Raw genomic sequence first — 26,292 nt, 5'->3', positions numbered from 1 at the left:
GGAACTCTATAAATGCATCTCTCTGCTCCTGGACAAAAAATCCTTGGCTTTGTATATAAACAGGGCCGTCCCAACGGTAAGTGAGGCCTAAGGCGAAAATCATAACCTGTTTTTTATTTTTCTGTATTTTTAGCATATTCTTGCTACTTTACAAACAAAGTATTTGGTACAAGAATTTTGGGTCTCTACTATGAATATAAGAATAACATAACCTATAAATGGAGCCTAATTTCAATTAGTTAACTACTTAAGTTCAAACAAATCGAGTATATATGCATTAGTTAAAGATAGACAAGTACAAAATATACAAGAAAGTTTGTAGTGACTTAGTAATATGTTGGGTAATTTAGAAGTTGTATTCAATTTTTGTTGGGCTTTAAATAGTATAAAGTACAAAAACTTGTTTCAAAGTGAGGCCTAAGGCAGTTGCCTTGTTTGCCTTGGGCTAGGACCGGCCCTGTATATAAACCCAGCCAACCGCTCTTTAAACATAACTTGCAGCTTCGGCATACCTCGCAGCTGTTTAATGTTTTTTTTTAATGGATACAAACGAGTTTTATAATGATATTTAATTATCTTCTAATGTTTTTTTTTTTAATATTGAATTTGAATATAAGGAATGTCCTTCTAAACGATTGTAATAGCTAGTTCAATTAAATGCCATTTTTTCAATTACACCAAATTCACATTTTCAAACATTCCATATAAGGCGTATGTCTGTAATTAATATTTGGGTTCTTGACTCAAAGCACCAAAATGAGATAAATTTGTCCCACTTACCCCAGTAAGAGATTTTTATTCCCTCTTACCCGATTTAAAATAAAATGACAACTTTGCCCTCCATCTAATTAATGAATTACATCTATGCCATCAAATTCTCTCTCTTCTCTCTATCCCTCTGCGCGCGATCTGCACTCTCTCTCTCTCTCTCACTGCCGCCGTCAGATTCAGACTCTGCCGCCGGTCTCACTGAGCTCGCCACGTCGCCGGAATGGTTTGGGTCATGATGCAGAAGACGCAGAACCGGCGGAGGCCAGGAGATTTCGTCAGAGCCGGTTTTGGACATCGTCTCAGAGCGCCGGTTATGGACAGAGGCGACGCCGGTTATGGCAATCGTCTCCGAGTGCCTCCGCCGATGCTTCACCGCTTGCGACACCGTCAACTGCACCAGCTCCAGCTTCGACAATCCCAATGCCGGCGACCGAGCCGAGGACCACAAGAAGGACCACCACCGGAAAATCATCACCAACAACTCTTACGCTGGAGACGACGGTATCGACCCGACCCGGTCAGGGCTTCGCCATGTTGGAATTCGGATCTCCATGGTTGATTCCTATATTCGAGTCCAGTTTGGCAGGGTTGCAGCTTTGGCACAGTTTCGAGCCAGGTTCACGAAGGGATCTTACCAAAAAAAAACAAAAATCAAACCAGCAATTTTGATTTGATTATCATGTCTTTCATGCAAACAAAGATGAAAAGCAAACCTCAGCTTTTGTTTTTATTTTTTTTAATTTTTTTTTATGACAAAATACTTTGGTTGAATACTGTTTTGGACGTTTTGGACTATAGAGTGAGAAAATGGGGGCAGAAGGCCCCGAAAGAAAGAAAAAAAGGTTTTATTAGAGGGGGCAATAGACGTCTATTGGGGGGCAATAGACGTCTATTGGGGGATAATAGATGTTTTGAATTGATGTAATATCCTCGTTTTTTTCTTTAATTAAAGTTTTATTTGTCTAATTTTACGGAGATTAGTTCCCATTCCGGCGACCGAAAGTTCTATTGGGGGGCAATACAGATTTATTCAGGAGGCAATAAACCTCTCCAGCTTGATATAAGATCTACAACAACCTCTTTGGAGACTTCCGGCGAAATTTCATATATTTCTATTGCCCCCCAATAGAGGGCAATAGACGTCTATTGGGGGGCAATAGAGGTCTACTGCCCCTCTATTGGGGGGCAACAAACATTTCCAGTGAGATTTTCAGAAAATTCCGGTGGGTGGTGGCCGGTGACAGGATTCCGGAGGCCGGTGACCGGGCTCCGGCGAAGTCCCTTATGGTTTCTCTCTCTTCCATTTTCTCTCTCACTCTCTCTAAGTAACAAAGGTGAGGGTAAAATGGTATTAAAAAATAAATAAAAACAAAAAAAAAAATCTTAATGGGGTATTAGGGAAGACCTCCTTAAAGTGTTTTGGGTAAGAGGGAATTAAAAAAACTTAATGGGGTAAGTGGGAAAAAAATCTCTAGAAATGGGGTAAATGGACAAAAACCCTTAATATTTTTCTCATGTCTAGTTTGCTCTTTTGAATGTAAAATTAACCCTATTATTAGGTATATATCTATTTATAGTAGTGTGTGTACACACACACACATTCTCATTATATTTAACTAGCAACATGCCCGCGTTTCTTATGGTTGACATTGTGTTGAGGGAAAATGGATCGACTAAAAAATATAGTGTTTTTTTTTTTTTTTGAGACATAGAATAGTGGTGGTTTGGCTATTTTTTCAGTTTACACTTTATCTATTTATATTTTATTGACTGAATTTGATAATTATGTTATGAAAGGGTATTATAGGCACTTCAAATTTTTTATATTTTTTTTATGAATAGGCACTTCAAACTTTGGTGAAGCCATTTGACACTAAAAGAGAGCCCCGTTTATAGTAGTAGAGATAACTATTAACCGATGAGTCATAAAAAATAATTATCTTTAATTTTACCATTCTATTCTTATTCTTTAAATTAATTTACCAATTTTTTTTTTTTTTTGAAAGGGGCTGGTGCGGCTGCCCTTAAGACATGCGTAATAAAACGAGCTATCAATATCTAAGATATAATAAAAATCAATGATTACTACTCCAATTTAGAAGGAATACAACTAAGAGGACGATGTGGTGTTAGCTTAGTGGTTAAAGCATCCACTACTTAGGATCCAGGTCCTGAGTTCGAGTCACCATGAGGGTACGAGTGAATACCTTTGATCCTCTTTATTAAAAAAAAAAGAAAAAAGAATACAACTAAGAGAATTAATAAGACATATTCAAGATATGCATAATAAAAAGAAAAAGGAATACAACTAAGAGAATTAATAAGACATATTCAAGACATGCGTAATAAAACGAGCTATCAATATCTAAAAGGGTTTTTGTCCATTTACCCCATTTCTAGGGATTTTTTTCCCACTAACCCCATTAAGTTTTTTTAATTCCCTCTTACCCAATACACTCTAAGGGAGTCTTCCCTAATACCCCATTAAGATTTTTTTTTTTGTTTTTAAATTTTTTTAATACCATTTTACCCCTCACCCCTTTGTTACTTATAGAGAGAGAGAAAATGGATGAGAGAGAAACCATAGGAGACTTCGTCGGAGCCCGTCACCGGTCGCCGGAATCCGGTCACCGGAATTTGTTGAAAATCTCACCGGAAAAGTTTTTTTGCCCCCAATAGACATCTATTGCCCCCCCAATAGACCTCTATTGCCTCCTATTGCCCCCCAATAGACGTTTATTGCCCCGATAGTCTATTGCCCCCTAATAGACGTCTATTGCCCCCCAATAGACGACTATCAGCCATGTATTGCCCCCCAATAGACGTCTATTGCCCCCCAATAGAACTTTTGGTAGCCGGAATAGGAACTAATATTTCTAAAATTAGACAGATAAAACTTTGATTAAAGAAAAAAACGAAGAAATTATATCAATTTTAAAACGTTTATTGCCTCCCAATAGACGTCTATTGCCCCCCAATACAACTTTTTTTTTTCTTTTTTTCCTTTTCGGATTTTTGCCCACAGTTTACAAAAAAGAAAAAGAAAAAAGAAATTGATGTAATCTATCGGACCTTTAATAAACATTTCTTATTTTTTTGTCGGATTTCCTTCTCGGTTAATGTAAAAGCCATTGACCACACCCAAGAGAAGCTACAAACACCACTTTAATTTGTCTTTGATTCTCATTAGTGGTGATTTCAGTTGGGTTTGGTTTAAGTAGAGGATACCAAAATAGCTTTTGTTAGGTTGATCTCTCTGTTCAAATTCTTTCTATAGAAAGATCAATCCCAACCTCAGTGTTAACAAAGCCATGACTCAAAAGCTATCGACCACACCCAAAAGCTATGGGTTTAAAGTTTCTTACCAAACCAGGCCCAACCCGGTTTCAGTTCACCTCGACGATCAGCAGCTCATCTGCACGCCAAAGTCGTTCAACCAGAAACCTGGTGCAGCACCGACCTCAGCGACTTCGGCTACGGCGCGGAAGCTCGTCTCTGAAGCCTCGACTACAGCGCGGCGGAGAGAGACAGCGCGAAGGAATCAGAATATGGTTTGGAAAAGCTATCCGGCGCGGAAGCTCGTCTCCGGCGCAGAAGCTCGTCTCCGGCGCCACCAACAACGACGCCGGCCCCAACTCCATGGTCCTCACCTTCGCCAACCCTTTCTGGATCAAAATCGCCGTCCTCGCAAAACGGTCCATGAAAAACGCGAGACGAGTGCAGGAGCTCTTCGGAATCCGGCTCGGCGCCGTCATGGTCACCGAGTTCATCCTCGCCACCATGTTCTGGAACTCCTAAGGTTGTCCAAGAACGCCTCGGGTTGGAGTAGAGCATGAAGAAGAGAGCGCATAGGCCTGAATTCTACTCCGGCGAGGTGGAGATCGGAGGGGAAGAGAGAGAGAGAGAGAAAGAAACAGAGAGAGTCGTGTTGTTGGGGGAGAGAGAGATGAGTGGCATAAAATGTAGTTTGATAATTAGGTTAAGGCTAAAATTGACATTTTATTTTAAATTGGGTTAGTGAGAATAAAATTTTATTGTTGGGGTAAGTGGGATAATTTTATCCTATTTTGGGGCATTTGGTCAAGGACCCTATCTAAAAATCTCCCACATGAATATATAAGAGTTGTAAGACATGCCTCCGATTGATTGGTTGTGAAACTAAAGGCAGATCCCTTTTTGTTTTTTGGTGAAACTAAAAGCAGAGCTATCAATACTTACATCATTCAAATGTATTACGGTGTTGACAATGTCTTCTCCGAATATGTCCGTCGCTTTGTCACGTAGGATGTCTTTAGCTCTGTCCATCATATCGCTCAATTCAGAATATTTCACTTCGTCTTCCGGCGTCGATTACCAATCTCAGCTTCCTGGTACTACTGTAATCGATCATTAATTATTGTTGTTTAGTTTATAGCCCAAACTTCGAAGATAAGATAATAGAAGAAAGAAAACCAAACACATGAGCTGCTAGCTCCAATTGTAAGAGTATGCAAACAAACATTCATCATATACATTCAAGAAACACGTACAAATCATAATTGTGATCCTAACCTGATGATGTAGATGGGTTAGACAAAGCACAAGTCTTCTATTCTCTCCATTAATAATTTAGCAGTCTATAATGGGTTAGACAATATTGCTTGATTATTGTGAGAACATGGACCTTACTTTATATAGAAGTTGATGATTCTTAAACCTCTACAGGAAGTTCCTAGTGAATCATGGAATCAACGCCTCCGCAAAGCATATATCTTAGTTTATGTCTATGTAATCATAATCAAATTTTTCTTACGGTAAAACCTCTATAAATGAATAATGTTGGGACTACGGAAAATTATTATTTTAGAGAGGTTATTATATTATCGATAAATAAATAATTTATTCATTTATTGATAAATGAATATTTATTACTTTAGAAAGAGTTCTATGTTATTCCTGGTATGTACGTTAATCCTAGTTGAATTATATAACGCAGTCGAATTTATTTAGGTTGCTTACCGAAGATGATCAAGATCCATATGACAATTATGATATACCAAATGCATGTTTTTTCGAAAGAAACATTTCAGGCAGTGATAACTTACTTTGAATAACTACTTGCTACAAAATGAAAAATAATATACCAAATCTGGTGCATGCATTGCAATAGATTAAGGACGAACTTCCATTCTGTTAAGACATAAGGAAAAAGCAAAAGACTATAAAAGGATATTTTGGGAGATAGTTGTGGGTCGCAGGCAGTGGGACGGCAGCGGAGGGGATCGAGGCGGTGCCGGTCATGGCGGCGTGCGGCTGAGGGAGCTTCGCTTTGACTGTTGTGAACGACGGGAGAGCAGATGGTGTTGGTGGACTGGACCGGACCAACTGAATGGGCCTTGGGTGGACTTGTTGTGGTGGCTGCCCTAGTTGGGCTTTGAGTTTTGGGCTAGGACTTTGGCCCTAGTGCATTAATTATGTATTAGCTTAGTCTTTTACAATAAAGTTCCTGTTAGGAAGCTAATGCACGTTATGTGCACTCTATGTATCTCTAGCGCCTCTGGAGTAGTACCAAAGGAGGATCTCCGCTATGTCTACGTCCATGACATGTCTAATGAGTGGGTCTATTTCTATGTATCACTGTGAGTACTACCACTATCTTCTTGTCTGTCTGTACATGGCAGCGGAAGGGTATGTAACGGTCTATTCTGGCTTTAGATGAATACATCTATCAGCACCCGGATTTGGGTTTGGTTCAAAAAAAGCAAAATTAAAATTGTTAAACTTCCTTGATTAATATGTATTTTGAATTATTATATACTATTTTTTCTTTATTTCATCAATTATTAATATTTTTTGCGATATTTCTTTCATTTATTGCATCAATTATTACTTTATATATTCATTGAATCCTTAAGAATGTCTAGAAAAATTATTATATTATGCATTTAGCAAGGTTCTTAGTAATATACATTGGTCCCAAGTTGGGACTGAAGAAATTTATTATTTAATCAAGGTTATTAATTTATCGAACATTCATTTATCGAGGTTTTACTGTAACTGCAAGTTATCCAGATTGCATCATTTTGTGTAATTTTTATTCTTGTTTCTAATATAATCTTTTATTGTGAGTAAAGAAGTTCCATATTGTATAACAGTCCAATTAGGTTTACACCAATATCTTTTGATGACTGGTTGTACTGGCTACCTTGATCTTACTATGAGGGTAGCTAGAGGCATAAACCATCATCAAAAGTTATTAGTGTAAATCTAACTGGATTGTCATACAATATGGAACTTCTTTAATCACTATAAAAGATTATACTAGGAACAAGAATGAAAGATTACACAATATGATGCAATCCGGATAACTTGTAGATAAGGAAAGTTTGATTATGATTACTGAGACATGTATGCTTTGCGGAGGAGTTGATTCCATGCATGATTCACAAGGAAATGTTTATAGCAAGGTTTAAGAATCATCAACTCCTATATAAAGCAAGATTCTTGTTCTCACTCATCCTCAAAGCATACCTTACTTCATGCATGTCGAAGTAGAGCACAGCAAAGATGCTGAAGCAAGTTCGTTGCTTTTGTATGGCCTTAGAGTTTTAGCTCTGTTTTGGTAGCATAACTCAACATGTAAATAATTACATATCATCTAAGAAACTAGTAACTAGCTAGATCATATTAATTAGCCTTGAGGGATTATACCCCTTGACAATATATGCATGTGGTTCTCCTAATCATTAGGACAACTCACGCAGAGGAAAAGCAGTATATATTTTACTTAACCAAGAAAAATAAACTAAAAGCCGTTAGCAGATTAATTGGAAGAAATATTGTTAGAACAGATTAAATTTTTGAAAGCGGTCATGAATTAAAGACGAACAATTTTCTTACACAGAAGAACCATTTCTGGTTCCATACGATTACACATAACTATGAAAACTGAAATTTGATATCTAGTACTCATGCCCCAACTGCATTTACAAAATGAGGATACATATATGAAGCAAGAATTAGCGAGGGTTGATGGCAAAGTATTTTTGAATGACCGTGAGAATGAAAAGGCAAATGGCAGCAATGAATGATATCATAATCCATGCGGTTGAGAAATAAATGCAATAAAGAGTGTATCTTTCTACGAAACCAGAACTTACTCGCGTAGCATTTACTTCGTCACACAAATAACCGAAATGGCAATGATATAGGGTCTCAATGAGGCCTAAAATTTGTGGCATCAATACTATGTGTCATGTCATGTCACCTACACACATCACTTATTTACCAAATTATAAACAAAACAATTTTCATATGTGCTAGACTTCAAACGATTTTGATAAAACCACGTTTGCCAAAACCACTGAACACTTTTTCTGTAGACCTGCATGATTTATTTACAAAATTTTCTTACTTTCCAAACTTCAAAATTATTTGCATTATATTATTTAAAAATATTTACCTAAAAACTAACTCAGCCGCACTGTGGGCCTTGGGCCCATGAAGTGGATAGCCCAGTCCGAGCTCAAGTACCATTTATATAAGAAGCTGAAGCCGCATTCCTGCTTGCTTCTCGGAGATTCGAGAAATCGGGAAGGTCTACAAAAACAGTTTTGGACGCCAACGTGGTTCAGGTAAATCTAAATCTCTCCACCAATTAGGGTTTCTATAAATCCCCAATTTTTTTATCTTGCTCCAACTTTCACTTTCCTTCTGTTCTAATTTCTCAAATTAAAGGTCAGAGCTGGGGTTTATGTTTTAGGGTTTAACCAAATCTTCAACCTCTTTCCCCTAATTGGGTTTGTACTTGCTCATATTTTCAGGTAATTGGAATCAACAACCATGGCCGGTGGTGGAAATTTCGTTAACAGAGTCATGTCATACCTCGTCAATGAGCTTCTGGTCGATAGCCTCGCCAACAGGTTATCTCTCCTTCTCCTAAATCAATCAAATCTGGTAGTGTAATTTGGTCAAAGCTTCATCTCTGGCCACAAGGATCATACTATTCCCGATTGGCTCGTTCCATAGAAGCGAAAATTAGCTCTCAAGGTTATAATTTTTTGTTTATTCAAGCTGTGGCGCTACATTTGATGCGTTGAGGCTTTGGATGCTTGAGGAAATTTTTGATTTTGGTTGTTGGAGGTCATGTTTCGATGATAAGGGTTGATTTGTGATAGGAATATGTTATGTTTAGTTTTTGTTCTGTTCTGTTCTTGCTCTGCTTATAGTTAAAGTGAGCTGGTGGATAAAGCTTCTCAAAAGGCCGGCAGGACCATTGTATTTGTTCTGATTGGTAGGCTCTCCGAAGCGAAACAATTTCAAAACCTCCAGTTTGTTCTCTTCTGCAATGTAACTTTTGATACGCTGCAGATATGGAGTCTTGAGAATATTTTTGCCATATGGCTCGGTCAATGTTTTACTCTCCTTTGTATTCTGTCTGTCACATCCATGAACACACATTAATATTTTAAGCTGTTTTTGGGCGACCCGATTATTATTGTCCTATAAAAAGTTTTCAAGCTTGGGACAATTGTTTTCGGTGAACTTGTGATACATACTGGTATCAATTGGGTGACTATTCTGAACTCTGAAGTGAGATATTTTGCAATCTTCCACTGTTACTGTAGCGGTGTGTAGCTGAATCTTATACTGTAGCATATACAGTAGACCGCCATATGGCTAGGTTGGGAAATGTTGCCTCAATGCTGACTACTTCTGCAGTTCTGCCATACATACTGATATCTCTACGTAGTCTTGTAAATGCAAGAGCCCTATCCTGCATTCCCGCAATGAGTGCAGTGGAGGTTCTATGCTGATGTCCTCTCTGGTAGAAGCCCGGTCCTTACATAGCAGCTTCTTGTTTTGTTCATGACTTCATGTAGACAAGTCCTGTTTGATGCTAGAGTAATTAATTGTCAATCTATGTGGTCATTAGATATTCATTACTTTGCATACTAATTTTTCTTCTAGTCATGTAAAGGACAAATATGTGCTAGATGACCTGCAAGTCCTCAGGAAAGATGTCGTATATGGGTTTTCATTCCAACACAAAGTTCTCTAATATTGAATTTGTTCTGGTTTTCAGCAAATCATTCCAGAGGTTTGCTGTGAGGACATCAAAGCAGATGGATGAGCTTTCAAATTTGGGTAAGCGCAATATTAGCTGGTCCTTGTGCTGCACATTTGAGTATGTATTTTGCGGATATTGAAAAGGTTTGCTTTTGCAGCTTCCAAGAAGAAGGAACAACTTGCCGAGCAGATGAAGGATATCTCCAATGTGAGCATTGTTTCCCCTTTTCAATAGAAGTTTTCTATATCTGAGGTTGAGAACATCTAATGCTGTGTACTTTTTTGTACCCCGTTTGCAGTCTCTCAAAGATCGGTGAGACATAAGTGGTGATCGCAGCTGTCATTGCGCCATCTGTATACGTCCTTGATAAGAGTGTTTCTGAGCTGGGTCCCTTTTTTTTTTTGTTGCTTGTAAGATGTGCTTCTAATTGCACATTAGTTTGTTACTAAACCTCCTTGTATATCGAAGAGTAGTTTATGACCTCCCTCTCTAGTTCAAAGCTACTTGCATCCCTTCACTGAAATAAATTTGTAGTTAGTGATCTCGATTATTTGTTGTTGGAGAACTTCAGACTTGCCTCAGTTTTGAAACCCGACAGATATCCATCGTGATGTAAGCCGACTTTTTTTTTTGATAGTGTAACTTAACGTTAATATTAACGTTAAACAGAATTATCCATTAGTGCAGATTAATGTTATAGGAATCAGGATTTGTAGGTTGAAAATTGGATCATAGGTACTGACCCGAGGAAGAGGCAGATATGCTCACTCAACTAAATTGTAGACGGGTGAAACTGGGAAAGCAACTTGGTCATCGACTTTTTCTTTTTTTTTGATTGAAAACTTGGTCATTGATTGCGATCAATACTCTGCGTTAATACACAATTGGATTATGAAGATTGAATGGTTCTCTTTCAGTCTCTGTTCAAGTCATCCAACTTCCTTGACCAAATAGGAAAAGATACCAATATACTTTCATGCAAACTATGCACGGCTACACATGATACGTCTGAGAATTGCTCTAAAATCTGTCTACGAGTTATCATCGGGGGATTGTGGAGATCTAACTTTGGTCCACCCACATATCCCATTGTGCCTGCACTGCTTTAAAGCTTAAAATCCAACTCAATACTATTTTAAAAAGTGGAGAACACAAGCTAAGGAAGAGAAAATTTTCCTTTGTTATCATAGATAAGCTTCCTACATACGTATAATACTCAGGACACAGCAGTCTAAAATTTGAATTAACACTAACTTCATGCGAAAATCACTACTTATGAAGCATCTTGACCCTATTTGTGTCTTGATGCTTTGTCCGAGACAGTCTTGACATGCAGCAGCACACACATCCCCATCTCATTCTTAGACATTGCCTTTTGCCAAGCCAATTCTCAGCTTGCATGGGCTAGATAACATAGGCATGAGCAGAAAATTCCTGACCTATAAGTGAAGGATACAATTCATTTCAAGTCTGCACAACTTGCAAGTAGAATATACAATATCCAAATGATAAGAATTTTACCTCTACAGTTACTTTTCCGGTATGGTATCAAGTTGCACATCCCTTGGGACCTTATCTGTCAACTTCTCTGGGGATAATAGCCTTGCCAAGATAAACCTGTTTCATCTCCTCCCTCCAGATCTGCAATGTCATCGGTAAATTTTAAGTTATTTTTTTCAAGTGTTGTGAACTTTTCATGTGCCATTAGACTATATATGCATCTTCAAATAATAGACAAGGAAGAAAATATCACACCGTTTCCCGGAATTCCACCCGGATATGAGGAACGTTTGTTTTGCGGATATCATTTCCATCTGGTCCTCTCTTGTAATACTCTCTCCCAATCCAGTGTGACTGAAGAAAAATAATGATGACTCAGGTTCAACAACAGCTAGAGTAATCAAGCAAGATGTAACAATTAATATGCTCAATCCCAAATGTGGATGTGATGTATACACAAAAATAAAAATAAATAAATAAATAAAGCTAAACAAGCTTAACTGCTTATGTTACTGAAAAAATTTAAATGCATGAACCATTTCATATGGGATAATTTTAGTATGTTGCTATTAGACCAGTAACCAAATTATGTAGCATACTAACATACCTTCAGAGCATGTGAGAAACCTGACTGGTAAACTGAATTACGGGCAATTTCACATAGATCACATGAACTCAATTTCCATACCTGTAAAGGAAGAAATTTGGGCTGTCACATACATTCCTTCAGCTCTGCAAAGAGAGGAAGAGGGAGAGGGAGAGGAAGAGAGAGAGCTTACAGAAGCAGCTATACTATATTCTTCTACCAAGGGTTCTTTCGTTAAGTGGATTTGAAGAGGATCATCAGTCGAGAGAGAGACATTAAGACCCCGTAAGAAAAATATGGGAAAAGGGTTGCGATGGTAGTCCAAGAACAATGAATTGTTGCTCAGGGGCGACATAGCCAGACCAATCTGATGAGACAAACAAGAGACAATAGCCAATTAGAAATTGCAGAAGGCTGAATTCAGCTATATGAATAAGTATGTCTTCCTCTTCTGACCTGAGCTAAATAATACAGATATTGAAGCACAGGAGACTTCCTCAAATTGATTCCGTGTGCGATGTTAGTCGCGGTAAGAAACGTTGCAGCAAGGTGGTCAATGTCCCCAGCCTGAAAATTCTTGAGTAAGTGCCTGACGTTATGTAATACATGTGTTCAAGTATAAAATATATCTATAGTAAATACCTCCCCAGAATGTGGACGGAATTTGATGGTTGTCATGCCCTTCGATTCACGAAGCTGAAAAACAAAATTTCATCAGGTCAGCATTTGGACAATAAATATTGCAAACATCTACCAAACAAGACCATAGCTGAATAGAACTGCAGAGAAGCATCAAATATGCTGGCAAATACACCCGCAAGACATATACAGAAGCAATAACATTCTAAGTTCATGAAATCTCAGACGCAATCCAACGGAAATGAAACTATCACCCACCAAAAAAAAAAAAAAAACTAATACACAAATTTGTTTGAATCTCATTATTCTGAACAGGGAATTGGTTATTTGAATAGACATGGGGATTAGAGTCCAGATTATATACATGGTGCACACAGTAAGTGAAAATTTGTGTCTATACCTTGTTTAATGTGTAGAGATTAGCATAACAATAGTACACATAGTACGAAAATGCAGGATTGAAAACATTTGTCCATTGTGCTGGAGTTGGCATGTGTTTTGTGGGCCGTCTTTCAGGTTTGCTTTCATCATCGACCAAATCTAACCCAACAACCTGAAAATCCAAACATGTTTAAGTCAAACTACAAGCAGGTATACATCTGTACAGATTACCTAAAAGCAGAACAAATATGAACCAGAGACAACATGAATTTTATAGAAAAATGTCAGGTCAAAAATTTGATATTTATGCCCTCTGCAGAAAATGATGAGGAACCAAGGGATTGAAATAAATTGTAGTTTGCTCATAAACACAAACCAGTAGCTTACTAGCTTCGCTCCCCATCATCATCTTTATCATCAAGGAGAATACTTGATGTAAAATCCAGTTATAGTAACTGGATAAAGTATTATTCTAAAGCATCTCAAAAGAAAGGTAATTTAAAGACTTCCATTCAATACTGAGCATGTATATTAGCCTAACTAAGATACAAGTTCAATTAAAAAAAAAAAAAACTTTTAACAAAGAGATGGCTAACCTGTTTCAGAAAAACATGCAACTGTGGATGGGAATCTGGATTTATGGTAACCTCAAACAGCGGTATAAAGATATTGTCAAGAATGTTCTGAAATGATGTCACTATCCCCATTTCCTTGTATATATTGTACAGCCGTGGCAGCTGAAAGAAGACAAAAATTGCATAATAAGACTTCAAGATTTTTACAGAATCCTAAACCCTAAATCTAACATTGTTACAAGAACTCCCAAATTCATATGACCTATTTCTGAAAGGTAATACATTCTTGCATTTACCTGTATCAACCATACAACATTCTCACTGTACAATTCATTGTTCACTATCCAACTAGCCATTTGGTCCCACTCACTTTGCTTCCTGCCATATATTGATATTCTGTACTCAGCCATCTGCAGTACAAAAACAGAGCATCAGGTAAGGAGCCAATCTGGACATGCAGAGTAATAAGAAAGACAAACAAACAAGAAGGAATGGAGAGGGAGTGGTCATTTGTTCCATATCAATGAACATTCAGAGAGGCAAGGAAGGATGATTCAGAAACCTAAACTTCATCCAGATATCTAAATTATTATAAACACCAGCATTTACATCCAACAGATTCGGAAATTAAAGTATGTATGAATTAATTAATATTTGGAGCGTGAATCCCCTACTAACTAGCAGTCTAGCATTCTTCATAATTGATGATTAAAAAAGAAGAAGAAATAAAACCATTAAAACCTATACAAAAGTAGCAGAGAAAGAAAGCACCTGATATTTACTGGCAGAAAGATCAGAGAACACTTGCTTTGTCAGCTCAGCAAGGAAACGGCCTATTCAACAAAAGATAATCATTAAGACTAGACAGAAATAACATCTCAAAAGCCATGGCTTGAGAATCCAATACTTCACTATGAAAAGAGCAAGTAAGCCAATAAACAATTATACCTTGGATAAGATTATCCTGCTTAAGGAAAATCTCCCTGAGCCTACTTTGACCACAGGGGTTGTACTTGAGATTGAACTTATCAAAACGATGAAATGTGCTTTTGTCTGCATGAACATCCAAAAGGTCCACATTCAGGTCGTACCTGTTGAAACAAATGTGACAAGTGTTTATGTCATCCATGGCGCATCTTCACAAATATATTATAAATACACAAATAAGGACCTCAAAGAACAGAAGTCAAATATGTTGAAAATTGAAAGTGGAACAGAGGAGATACCCAGTCAAATCCAGACTCTCAAAAACTTCTCTCAAGGTCAAATAGGTGCCATCTCGAAATATTACAACCTGAATAGAAAAGTATACGAACTTTAGCAACCAATGATTATCATACATGAGTCGCAACTCATAATGAATAATATAAACTCACTACAGCTGATCATTCAGCAACTATAATATTGAAATGAAGGAAAGAAAGACAGTATCACTTGACAACGTATTGGCATTGAAATGCCAAATTACCTCATCAGGCTCCTTCCTCAACTTTGACTTTATAAACCTCAAAAGATGCTTCTGGTTCATGCATGCCGAGTGATGAACATGGGTATCAACTTTCCTAACATTATAAAAGTCACGATGTGGAGCACTTTTCTGGGCCAGAAATTCCTTATCCGTATTAAGCATCAAGTGAAGATTGAATTTCTACATGGTAGACAAGCATATTGTTAGAAAACTATTACTTGTCCTCCATTCATAAGAGCATTTGTATGCATTTGAATGACTATCTGATCAATACAAGTCTACTTACTTGTTCCAGAAGATTCAAGCGATGATGGCATAAAGTTCTGATATTCCCTGCTGCTATAACTCTAAGTATGTGGTGAAGGTCAGTGAAAAAGGTAGTTGCATCAGCAACAGGATAAAGCTCTTCTGTTGCTGCAAAAGAAGGGGAAAAGGTAAACATTCACTGAGAGAGAATCAGGAATCCAATCCATGACAAATAAGAAATCTGGAAAGGAATAAGAATCCTTAGCCTCTTACAATCTTTATGTGGATACACGTGAATTACTCCATCTTGCATCTCAAAATGATGCTGCAGAATAAGAGGAGCATGTTAATTGGAAAAACCAAAAGCACAACCTCCTTGATTTATAGATTAGATATGAGATTCAAAAGTTCAGACTTACATCAGACTTTTCCTCAGAAGCGTAGAAAAATGGTTCTGGGTTAGGCTTTGGGGTACTGGGATCAGATATAACTTCCCTCTCCCATGGAGCAACTGCCTCACTGAATACATATCTCTTTCGCATTTCAAGGCATTCTTGAAGAACCACATAGACCTCTATCTCATCAGGTGATGGTACTTCTGTAATTTTATAGATAGAAAGAAAGAACCATGAAAATTTCATCCTGAAACTCAAGTTTTGAGATTACATAGAACATCAGCTTCTTAATACTAGTTTAACACCCAAATTTTGAATTAGTAACTCGTTAAATACCACATCAGTGCAACCACCAAAAAGACAGCCGATATCCAGTGATCCAGTTTTATATAAATGTTCTACAAGAATTTGGGAGTCTTCGTTGATTTTCAAGTTCAGTAGAATTCGTTATCTGGCACTCGTCTGTTAAGTCCATTTAATTAGCAGCAACACAGTGTTCAATAATACACAGTGCGGTCCATACACAACTCTGTATGTGTATATTTAAAGAAAAAAATAAAACAACCAAAAGGGAGGGCATCAAAGGGAAAGAAGATAAATTCATACCAGTAGGAGTAATTTTTAGTCGTGCAAAAGTTTCTTGCTCAGGCTCTTTCCTTAGAATGTCAGCTGCAATTGGATCAGGCTGGACACCATGCAGATCACCAGATACAGAATGGGACCTAATCATACTTGAAGCAGGTATAGCAATTTGCTCTCCATTGGCAGTAACATGGTTTGGTAAATCTGGCCCCTGCATAAGTGACCAAATGCAATTGCAGAGAACAATAAGAAATTTTCGGGGATAAGAGAAATTAATAGAAAAACTTTCTGTGAAAGAACAAAAAAAAAAAGGGAGAGGTTATGGCAGTTTCCAACTCCCCTGCTGACACACACACACACACCCCGCATATGAGCCAAATAAACTCACCGAATTTCATTAGCATGATATATAGTGCCTACCTTAGCATTGTCAGTCAAATTATCTTCATCATCCGAACCTTCAACGCTCTCAAAGGCACTAGCGCTTGCAACTGGAGACTTGGGAGAAACAGGTCTGATACCAGTTCTCTTAGCTGAACCCACCGGCTGAGCCGATTTTCCTGAAACATGAAAAATTGTACTTAACCGCCAGAAGAAACTGACATTTCTCATGAAGGGAATAAAAATTTATATTCCAAAACCAACATACAATCAAGCTTAGTCTTGAATTGTTGCTTAGTATGAAAAGTTTCCTATGGGCCAAAAGTACTTTTAAGAGCTTGCTTCATACTTTATAAGCCAAAATTACATTGTGAAACAAATTATTTCCTCATTAAGTTCAATGATGTCTTTCACCACCAGATTACGGCCTCAGATGCCCTCTAACTTTTTAAGAGGAAATGGAAAATCCAATTGTCAATTTCCAGTAGGATATGGAGACGATATGAACAATTTAAGCTCATCAGAGTGTGCAAAACAGAGTCTACAATCTGTTCTATTCAATACTTTATTAGCATTTTGTAGCATACAGAGCTATATCTTACAATATTCACATACTGTAGTTTTAAAAAGTAGCTTTTCTATTGAGGCATTGATAATCCTAAAGAAAACTCCAAGAGAGAGAAGCCAACTCCAAAACGACTGCGTGTCACACTAGTATGCAAATCAAAACAGCATGAAATCAAGAGCGACCGAGATTGATCAATCCGGGCGAGATGTACCTTCCGGAAGCGTGTGCAGCCTCGGCAACCCAGCCGGAATACCGTCCACCATTCCGTTCCCGTCAACCCCGCCGGAAATCGCCGTAACGTCCGGCAAAGACGCCGAGCCACGCCGGTAATACCCGCCGCCCTTGCGCCGCCCGTGTCCCTTACGCTTCTTCATGTGCTGCGGCGAGTCCCCGCCGCCGCCTCCATCGGAGTTCTCCTCCCGCTCCCTCTCCCTCTCCACCGTCTTCGCAAACTCCAGCAGCTGTGTTAGGGTCTTCCGGTGCATGTAGTAAGCCGAGACGGCCACCAGCGACGCCCCGACGAGAGCCGCCATGGCCAAATGTACCGCGTACGACTCCATCTCCTCCCCGCCGCGTCAATCTCCGGCCAAGGTCTCCGGCCAAAGGTCACCGGCAAATGAAGGCTGATCGGTTTCCGGTTAGAGAGAGAAAATACACACAAACCCTACTGATTTCAGCTCAGCAGCGGAGAGAACAGAAGAGTGTGCTCTGTTTTCTTTTTCGTGAGAAGCCAGAGTAGCTCACTATTTATAGGGTGAGAGATAGAGAGCGAGACCAGATTCCTCTCTGCTTCTTTTTATTATTATTATTTTTTTAATTTATTTATGGGGTAGAAAAATCAAAAATGAAAATAAATATTAAAACGCTGAGTGCTTTGCTGCTTTTTATCGCCGCTTAATTTTTAGGGGGCACTAATTAGTTTTTTTGGGGTGGGCCAGGGATTCCAACGAAGGTGGGTTTGGATTGGAAGAGGGGGTGTGAATGGCCGCGTGGATTGTTGAGTCACTTTCGTTATCCATGCATATGGTGCCAAGATATGGCTTAATTTTAGGGTTTGGAGGCACATGTTAAAGGAGGACTTGATATGAAAATCCCAGATCGATCTGTGTCCCTTTTTAAGCATGGAATTACAGTCTTGCCCAGCCAAATTTGGTAATACTAATGTGATCAAAGTCATGTAGGAACATGGGTAATGACAGTATGGGGGTCGTTGAAATTTGCAAAATTTCAATTAGGTCTGGGGCCGTAAATAATCAAATCTACATATCTTTAAAGATTGATTCTCTATCATATGTTTTTAATTAAAATTAAGTATGCACACACATACGGACAGTTTTCTTTTATGTTAATCTCGAATTCAAATACTTCTGTAAGAATGTTGTCTTTTTCTGAATGTTTTCTAAAATACGTTATATATGATCTCATCACTGACACGCCATGTCGTTTGTGTCATATCTAGTTAATAATGTCAGATTGTCATAAATTTAACGTGATTCTTGAATGGCGAGTAAAGCGAATATAAATGTATGAGGACAAAAAATATATCCTCAGTTGTCAAATCCACACTTGGTTGATCGTCACAACCCTACATACACGTAGGCAATTGTATTTGGCAACTCTATATGTAACTACAAAGTTGTCTTTAGCAATCGAATCTAGTTGGCATTAAATCTTCATAGATTTCAATATGTTTAAATAATATTTTGAATGGATAAGTACTTTCATATTAAGAGTTTGTTTTAGTATGGAGCTCAAGTTTATTTCAGAGTTTATTATCTTTTTCTTGTATGTAAAGATTATAAATCTCATAACTTTCAGTTATATATATAATAAAATAAGTAATATATCGCTATACAATATTGAAACTCCCTGAGTTGTTAGGTTAATAGTTAATGTTTGAAGTTGCCCATACATACATTTAAGAGAAAACATGCTAAATTTATGAATTTTCAATACTTTGAAATAGTATGGTGTGATATGATCTAGCACATTTTAGAGCTAACCACTAGTTGGTACGACTACCGATAATATTTTTGACGACAAGTTACATCAAGAAGGTATGCCGATCTGGTTCACGGAATAAGGTGTTCCGTGTTTGATAGTTTTGATTCTTCCTTCTAAAGCAGATGAAAGCAGGTAAGCCATGCCAGCAGCTATATAGATTGGCTTGCATTGTCATCAATGACCAAGAAAATATGATATGATTGTGCGCCTTTTGGCCAAGATGATCAAGTGCATGCCATCAAGGCTTGTCGCTATATACGTACATGGCTTATTGCCAATACCCTATCATATAATTCATACAGTGCATGGACCACGGGAGTAATATTTGGCACTAAGAATGACAAATTATCGTGCACCTTTTCTTTTTACAAAGACGATCATTTGGAGGAAGCACGATCTCCACGAATGATAGATTGAAAAGGTAAGTGACTGGACGTGCATTACACTTGTTATCAGATGTAAAAGATAAAAATGATAGATGAAGAAGTTCACATATATTACACGTACACTTATAACGCAAACTTGAGTCATCCTACGATGTATATTTGCTTAATTTGAATTAGAACATCCAACCCAATTACAATTTGCAATACCAATGAAAGATTGAGATTCAAGCTAGCGATGATTGTTAGTTAACGAATGTAGTGCCTGCACAAGAACGAAACTAATTAATTAACCAAGGAGATCGAGACTCCTCATCAAGGGAAATTACCTATTCGGACACGCATTGTGATTGAGACTAATTAACTAATTGTTACATGCATATAAATGATCAAGAATTTAACAACATATGGTATGTCTTGTAAATTTCACGGAAAAGAAATTAAGCATAACATGTAATTGTCTGACTATAATACATACGATAAAACATTGTTCTTGAAATTCTTGTGAACTTTGTTATGGTCGTACTGTCGACGCAGGTATAATTGACTAATTAATTATTAGTAACCACTCTTAGCACATAGAGAGATCATGGGAAAAGTTGCATTCTCTTGCTCATCACTTTACACAACAAGGACTGATATGTGTCTTCCACTTCGCAAATAGGTTACGAGTTTCCTAAATCTTTTGAAGTTGTTTAACTATAAAAGTACCATTAGAAAATGACAAGCATATATTACATATACAATAAGTAAGGTCTCTAATGGCTACAAATGTAACCCTACTTCCTAGTGAGTGTAAATAGGATCGAGAATATATACTTTAAAAACAAAAAACTTTTAAAGTTGTTTTGGAATCAGTCTATTATAATTTCTCAAGTACAAATGTTGAATAACATTATAACAAGTAAACCTCTACCCTAGTTTTGCCTAGTGGGTACAGACTAATTAACAGTGAGTCAGTGATGCTAATTACAAAGCAAATTGGCTATTGGCTAATGATTTCTCCGTTTTTGCTTCATTATTTTGGCTTTATTGCAAATCTTATGCTGGTTTGATTCCATGCAAACGATTCCGACCAGAAAAGGATAGTTTTTCAGACCAAAACAAGGTGGTCTCAACCAGGAAGAATCCATATAAACCAATTATCCAAGCATTCCTTTGATTTTTTGGGTTATCTTTCAAGCGTATAACCTAATATTTCAGGTTTTGCTGGCAAATAGCCTCAGAATCTGCGCAGAGTGCTCATTCCTTTTAGTTGGGAGATTAAATCCCCATGATGTTCACCTTTTGGGTTACTTATTTAGGTTCTGTTCTGGGTGGAGCTGGGAATCGCATTCCCATTAATTCAGTGTAGCAACGAGAATATTGGGAACTGGGAAGCGAATAAGGAAGAATATTATAGAGGAGCGAATTTTTGCAGACGCACTGTGGGAATTGGGGAGCATCTTTTTCTTATGCTGGCAGAAGATTCCTTTAAGGGAGATAGCTTTTTGGACTGATTCATTCTAGTCTTATGATTTGGAATTTGGTGACCCAAAGAACAGAGATTTAGAGTGAGGAAAGAGTGATCTCTTCTAGCATAAGGAACGAAGTACTCTCTCTTAGGGGTTTGAGTGATATGCTCTGAGGAGGACAGCGTTTGATACCCTAATGATGCCATAAGTACTGTTTCCTTCATCGAATATGAGAGAACTTTTATTAATGGATATTTTGGGCTGAAGTTCCTCCTAGCAGTTGAGCTTTAACTAGACATGATCATTTAACTAGACATGCATGATCATGTCTAGTTAAAGTTGAGCTTTTATTAATGGATCTTTTGGGCAGAAGCTCCTCCACTACAAAAAAATATTGCATTAGCCACGGCGCCATGCCGTGGCAAAAGCCCATTTTGTCGTCGCAAAAGAGTATTGGCGACGGCTCTGCGATGGCGATGCTTTCGACGCGAATGGTGGTGTCGCCAATAGTATTTGCGACGGCAAATGCGCCGTCACAAGATTATTAGCCACGGCAAACCATTTGCCGTCGTAAGAATTTTGCGACTAAAAAATACCGTCGCAAATACCAATGGCGACGCCACCAACCGCTACTGAAGTTTTTTGCCGTCGCCAAAAGTCATTTGCTAAGGCAAAAATGCCGTCGCAAAAATATTATTTATGAATAAAAAAAAATTGGCATGCAAATATGCATGCTATTTTTTTTTTGGATAAAAGCTATATAAAAATGAATAAAGCTAATATAAAAGGAAATGTTAAATTTTAATTTTCCTCATGAATGAACCTTCTACCAAAGTTTACAAGATACTTGAGTTTTACAAGTTAGTTATTTTGCTCTACTTCAAGATAAACTTTGCAGGAATCTTCCTCGATCCACTTCACGGACCAATTACTCTAGTGTTGTTGCAAGCCTCCTATAACAGAAAGTTAGAAATCTTCAAGCATTCATTAAAGAAAAAGAAAAAAAAAGCTAGAAAATCAATGGGAGATACATGCAACACAGCACACCAATACATTATTGGCAGTTCAATTACTAAGGCCTTTGGTAAAGTATTCCACTCACAAAAATCGACTAAACTACTGATTGCTTCTAGGAGAGTGATGGCACATGAATCAATTGAACAGGACAAAGGCACTAGATTGACCATATAATATAACTAAAAGCATATATACAAGACAGATTTGTGAATGGCATACATACCTTAGCTATTTTCACTAGTTGATCATAGTTATCACGTCCATAAAAAAATGGCTTCTTACGAAATATCTGTATAGAACAAGGCTCAAGCATAAGCATCACAAGACAGCAGTTCAATTCTTGACATGGTATCAAATTATGAACCTCCTTGCCATCTGCCAGTCATGGATGAAGGCAAATAGATCACGATCCATGGTCCATGCAATACTAAGATAAACTTTCTCTTTGCATATAAAGTACTAGTTGTAGATAGAAAAGCCATTGCAGATATTGAAGTGCACCCCCACCAAAGTAAAAGATCATAAGATCATACCAGCAAAAAACTACAACAATATAGCAGTATCTAATATATTAGATGACAGGGGGGAAAATGTGGAGAAATACTTACCATTCCAGGAAACATACAACCAAGACTCCACAAGTCCAAAGAATAGTCATAATCTTGTAAATCAACAAGAAGCTCAGAACCTTTGAAATACCTGCGAAGTGTGCCATCATGGAACAACATAAGGTAATGAACAAAAACAAACTGCATATACCAAAATTGAAAGCCAATAGGTTTCAAAGTGCTAGTTCAAATGTAGGTGTAGTTCAAATGCTTTCTAAGTACTTGGCAAAACACAGTACAACACCTTCTCTAATATTAGTGATGATTTCTGCACATTTTGAGAGATATTATTGATCGGTGCTGAAGATTGACAACAACAATTTTCTCCAGTTCTTCCACAACATGGTCAAGTTCTTGCCAACGTGCTTTACCAATGATTGTAGCTGTCAAATCACTACCATCTCTACCCAGCGTGGTCACTGCACATTATCTCCACCTCTGCAACCAGAAAAATTAAGGGTGGCGTTAACAACTAGACCCTTTTTAGGAAGAAAATACATGTAAAATTTGGTCTGTTTCAGAAAGACCTTGATCACATCCATGACCTCTAGGATAATAGAATCAGCCCTACTCCACCTCATGGAAGTAAACATCTTATTATTGATCCACAACATGGTCAAGTTCCTGCCAACGTGCTTTACCAATGGTTGTAGCTGTCAAATCACTACCATCTCTACCCAGCGTGGTCACTGCACATTATCTCCACCCCTGCAACCAGAAAAATTAAGGGTGGCGTTAACAACTAGACCCTTTTTAGGAAGAAAATACATGTAAAATTTGGTCTGTTTAAGAAAGACCTTGATCAGATCCATGACCTCTAGGATAATAGAATCAGCCCTACTCCACCTCATGGAAGTAAACATCTTATTATTGATCCCATTAGTCATTCATAGTTACAATTGATGAATATAAAATCCAGAATTCAAAATCTAATTAAAGACTAAGTTACTGAAGAAAGTAAGGTATTTTCACTCTGTTACTGCTCTTGGTCTTGATGGTGGAGAAATTGAGTTTGTTGTGAGGGATCTCATCCCTTTGGTTGTTGATTTTCTTTTGATTTGTAATTTGGGATTTGAATGGCAGCGGTTTATCAGCACGGAACTTCTGGCTGTTCTGTTTCCGGCGATACGTCGGCGGCGCGAGTTGGACGGCAGTTGCTAGGGTTTCAGTAGTGGGCTGGGCCTCTTATCGGGCCTATGCTTTAGGTTTTATTACTTTAAGGATTGATTTCCTGGGTCTGGCTCTCTTGGAGCTCAGGAGGAAATTAATTTTCCTTTCTAGTTCTTGTCTGATTGGGCTTGTCCAACAGATTGGTTAGGTATTTGTATTATCAGCCCATTGGGCTAGCTTTGGGGCAGCTTAATTGATCCCCTCTTCCAAAAAAAAAAAAACATATGGACATATTATTATACCTGCACAGCTGCTACTAAAGCCAGCAATGCTTCACATTTATCAAGCATGGCTTTCTCCAACAACTCCCTCCATCTGCTCATATAAATATAAAGTTAACAAGAAATTACACAAAAGCAAACAAGAAATTGATTGCATTTAATTCATGCTCAATGCAAAGGAATACCAACAGAAGCCAAGCCAAAGTGACATTACATAAAGTTTTAAAAATTTGTTTGCATTTAATTATGGATATGCTAAATTTGATAACTAGCTTACCTACAGAGTAGGGGTTGGAAGAAAGCGTATGTTGGTATTTGACATGTAAGGCCTCTTTTGTCATGTCCCAATCCCAAAATATGAGATCAAGAACTATGACTACAAGATAGCAAAAAGAAAGCTGAAAGAAAGAAAAGAAAAGGAAGTCAAAGAAACTCATTTTGAAACTAACATTACTTTCTTTGAAAGTTCAAGTACATTTCTAATTACAAACATACAAGATCTAGTTTTCCAAAAGAAACATATTTACTAATCCTTGTAAACTACAAAAACAAAAAGAAACGAAGAGTGGTAAAAGGAAACTGTAAGCACTCTGCACTCATGACATAAGAACACTCATAAATTGGTTTATACAACATTTCTACTATACAACCAGGCAGAAATTTCTACCATGGTTTTCAGGAATTTTGAGAGCAAGGCACGATACAAAACAAGAACCAATTTCTCAGACACCTCAAGAACCAATTTGTCAGAGTTAAAACTGGGATGTCAGCTTAGTTTTCAATCCTCACAAAAGAAAATAGAAGAAAAGTTAACAAAAGAAAGAACAGGAGCACAATACTCCATCCATACGAAACTCAATTGTAGAATTGAAAGGCACTAAATGTTTTCACCCACTCATTTTCTGACATCAGATAATAGAAGCCATGTGCAGCAAGGAAAGAAAAGCTTACAGGTTGATTCCTTTGCTCCCAATTCCATTTGGTACAAAACCAGCATCCTGACATTGAAAGCATTTAGATGATTTATAAAGCCAAAATTAGACTAAAACCTGTGAAAGTTCACATAATATGAAAACCCTATCAAATTAACAGAAACTTAACATAAACCCAATCAAATCAAAACCCAAATCTTTCCCTTTTGTTGGGTTTTATAGAGGCCGCTTTCGAGGAACGATTGGTTGGTGGATCTCTTGGCAAACTCGTCAGATTTAACCTAAATTGGCGCATTTGGATGGCGTTGCATTCCGCAGAGAATATGACAGATCAAGAGGGGAAAATAGTTGAAGGAGGTGATGGAGAGAGGAAATCTATAGCACTCATCGGTATCGGATCGAGATGGACTCAAAGAAGAAGGACGGCAAAGTAGAGAGAGAGAGAGAGGTAAAATCGTTTAGTTCAGATGCTAATCTTAAAGGAATAAAAAGCACAGGAAAATAAAAACATAAAAGCCACGGGAAGAATTGAAGAAACGCGACGGCATGTCTTTTACAGTCGCAAAATGTTAATATTTTACCACGGCTAACTCTTGCCGAAGTAAACCATTGGGTTTGCGACGCCCAGTGGCGACGACAGTTGTTACCGTCGCAAATATTTTGCACAATCGTGACCCCTCAGGTTTTGCCGTCGCGAAAGATGAGGTTTTGGCGACGGCAATTGAAGGCCGACGCAAATTGGTGAAGCCATTGGAATTCTTTTTTGTAGTACTCCTAGAAGTTGAGCTTAATTGGTGCAAAACTGCAGATATTTTAAAACAAGTGTAACATAATCGAATGAGAATCATAAGTGAAGTGAATATATGGGACTATTGCGACACATGACTTGTTAGATTCATCAATCATATGTTACGTCATTAAATAGTGAGCTATTAAATTACGTCAATCTGGTTGAAGGCCAAATGCTTTTTTAAAAAATTCATCTCAACATTTTCAAATGTGGCTAATTTTGTTTGCCAACAAACTAACAAAATTTCTAGAATAAGAGAAAATCACTTAACCTTCGAAAATCTACAGATTCTCCACCTGCAATCATCCATGCATAAACTAGAGGTAGGTTTTAAATCCCCAACCCAAAAAAAAAAAAAAAATCATCTACCTTTAAAGGATAGGAATTGTTTGGCTCCAATTTTGCTGCAGCTGGTCAACAGTCTCTTTTCTTGAGCGGGCGTGCCAGCACCGTTCGGGTGCGGTCGTCGGGGGTGTCCCTTGACCTGACTTCTTTCAAGCGATTGTAGACGAGGAGAGCACCAACCTCGTCGCGGGATTCTTTGTGCCTCGTGGTGAGGACTTTGCTGAAGT

General features: G+C 37.8%; 2 protein-coding genes across 3 annotated transcripts; one reads left to right on the top strand and one right to left on the bottom strand.

Moving 5' to 3' along the window:
- Positions 1-8,255: 8,255 nt before the first annotated feature.
- Positions 8,256-10,370, top strand: LOC133721167 (uncharacterized). Of its 2 annotated transcripts, none has more exons than XM_062147703.1 (5): positions 8,256-8,384; positions 8,574-8,672; positions 9,836-9,897; positions 9,978-10,027; positions 10,119-10,370. In XM_062147703.1, the coding sequence occupies exons 2-5, from the start codon at positions 8,593-8,595 to the stop codon at positions 10,134-10,136; spliced, it is 210 nt and encodes a 69-aa protein (XP_062003687.1). In that variant the 5' UTR covers positions 8,256-8,384; positions 8,574-8,592; the 3' UTR covers positions 10,137-10,370. The 2 variants fall into 2 exon arrangements, with proteins under 2 accessions (XP_062003687.1, XP_062003688.1); XM_062147704.1 differs by having other exon boundaries at positions 8,383-8,487.
- A 607-nt stretch (positions 10,371-10,977) lies between these two features.
- Positions 10,978-17,880, bottom strand: LOC133720994 (AMP deaminase). Its single transcript, XM_062147490.1, has 20 exons — positions 17,353-17,880; positions 16,613-16,752; positions 16,217-16,403; positions 15,635-15,813; positions 15,489-15,540; positions 15,256-15,383; positions 14,970-15,149; positions 14,728-14,795; positions 14,450-14,592; positions 14,273-14,334; positions 13,798-13,911; positions 13,523-13,663; positions 12,946-13,098; positions 12,549-12,602; positions 12,363-12,473; positions 12,100-12,273; positions 11,928-12,008; positions 11,576-11,674; positions 11,342-11,461; positions 10,978-11,259 (listed from the first exon to the last, which is right to left on the bottom strand). The coding sequence occupies exons 1-19, from the start codon at positions 17,699-17,701 to the stop codon at positions 11,393-11,395; spliced, it is 2,484 nt and encodes an 827-aa protein (XP_062003474.1). The 5' UTR covers positions 17,702-17,880; the 3' UTR covers positions 10,978-11,259; positions 11,342-11,392.
- Between the last annotated feature and the right edge of the window lie 8,412 nt (positions 17,881-26,292).

The sequence above is a fragment of the Rosa rugosa genome, chromosome 7 (assembly GCF_958449725.1).
Source record: "Rosa rugosa chromosome 7, drRosRugo1.1, whole genome shotgun sequence".
NCBI lineage: Eukaryota > Viridiplantae > Streptophyta > Magnoliopsida > Rosales > Rosaceae > Rosa > Rosa rugosa.
This window is presented reverse-complemented; position numbering and strand designations above follow the sequence as displayed.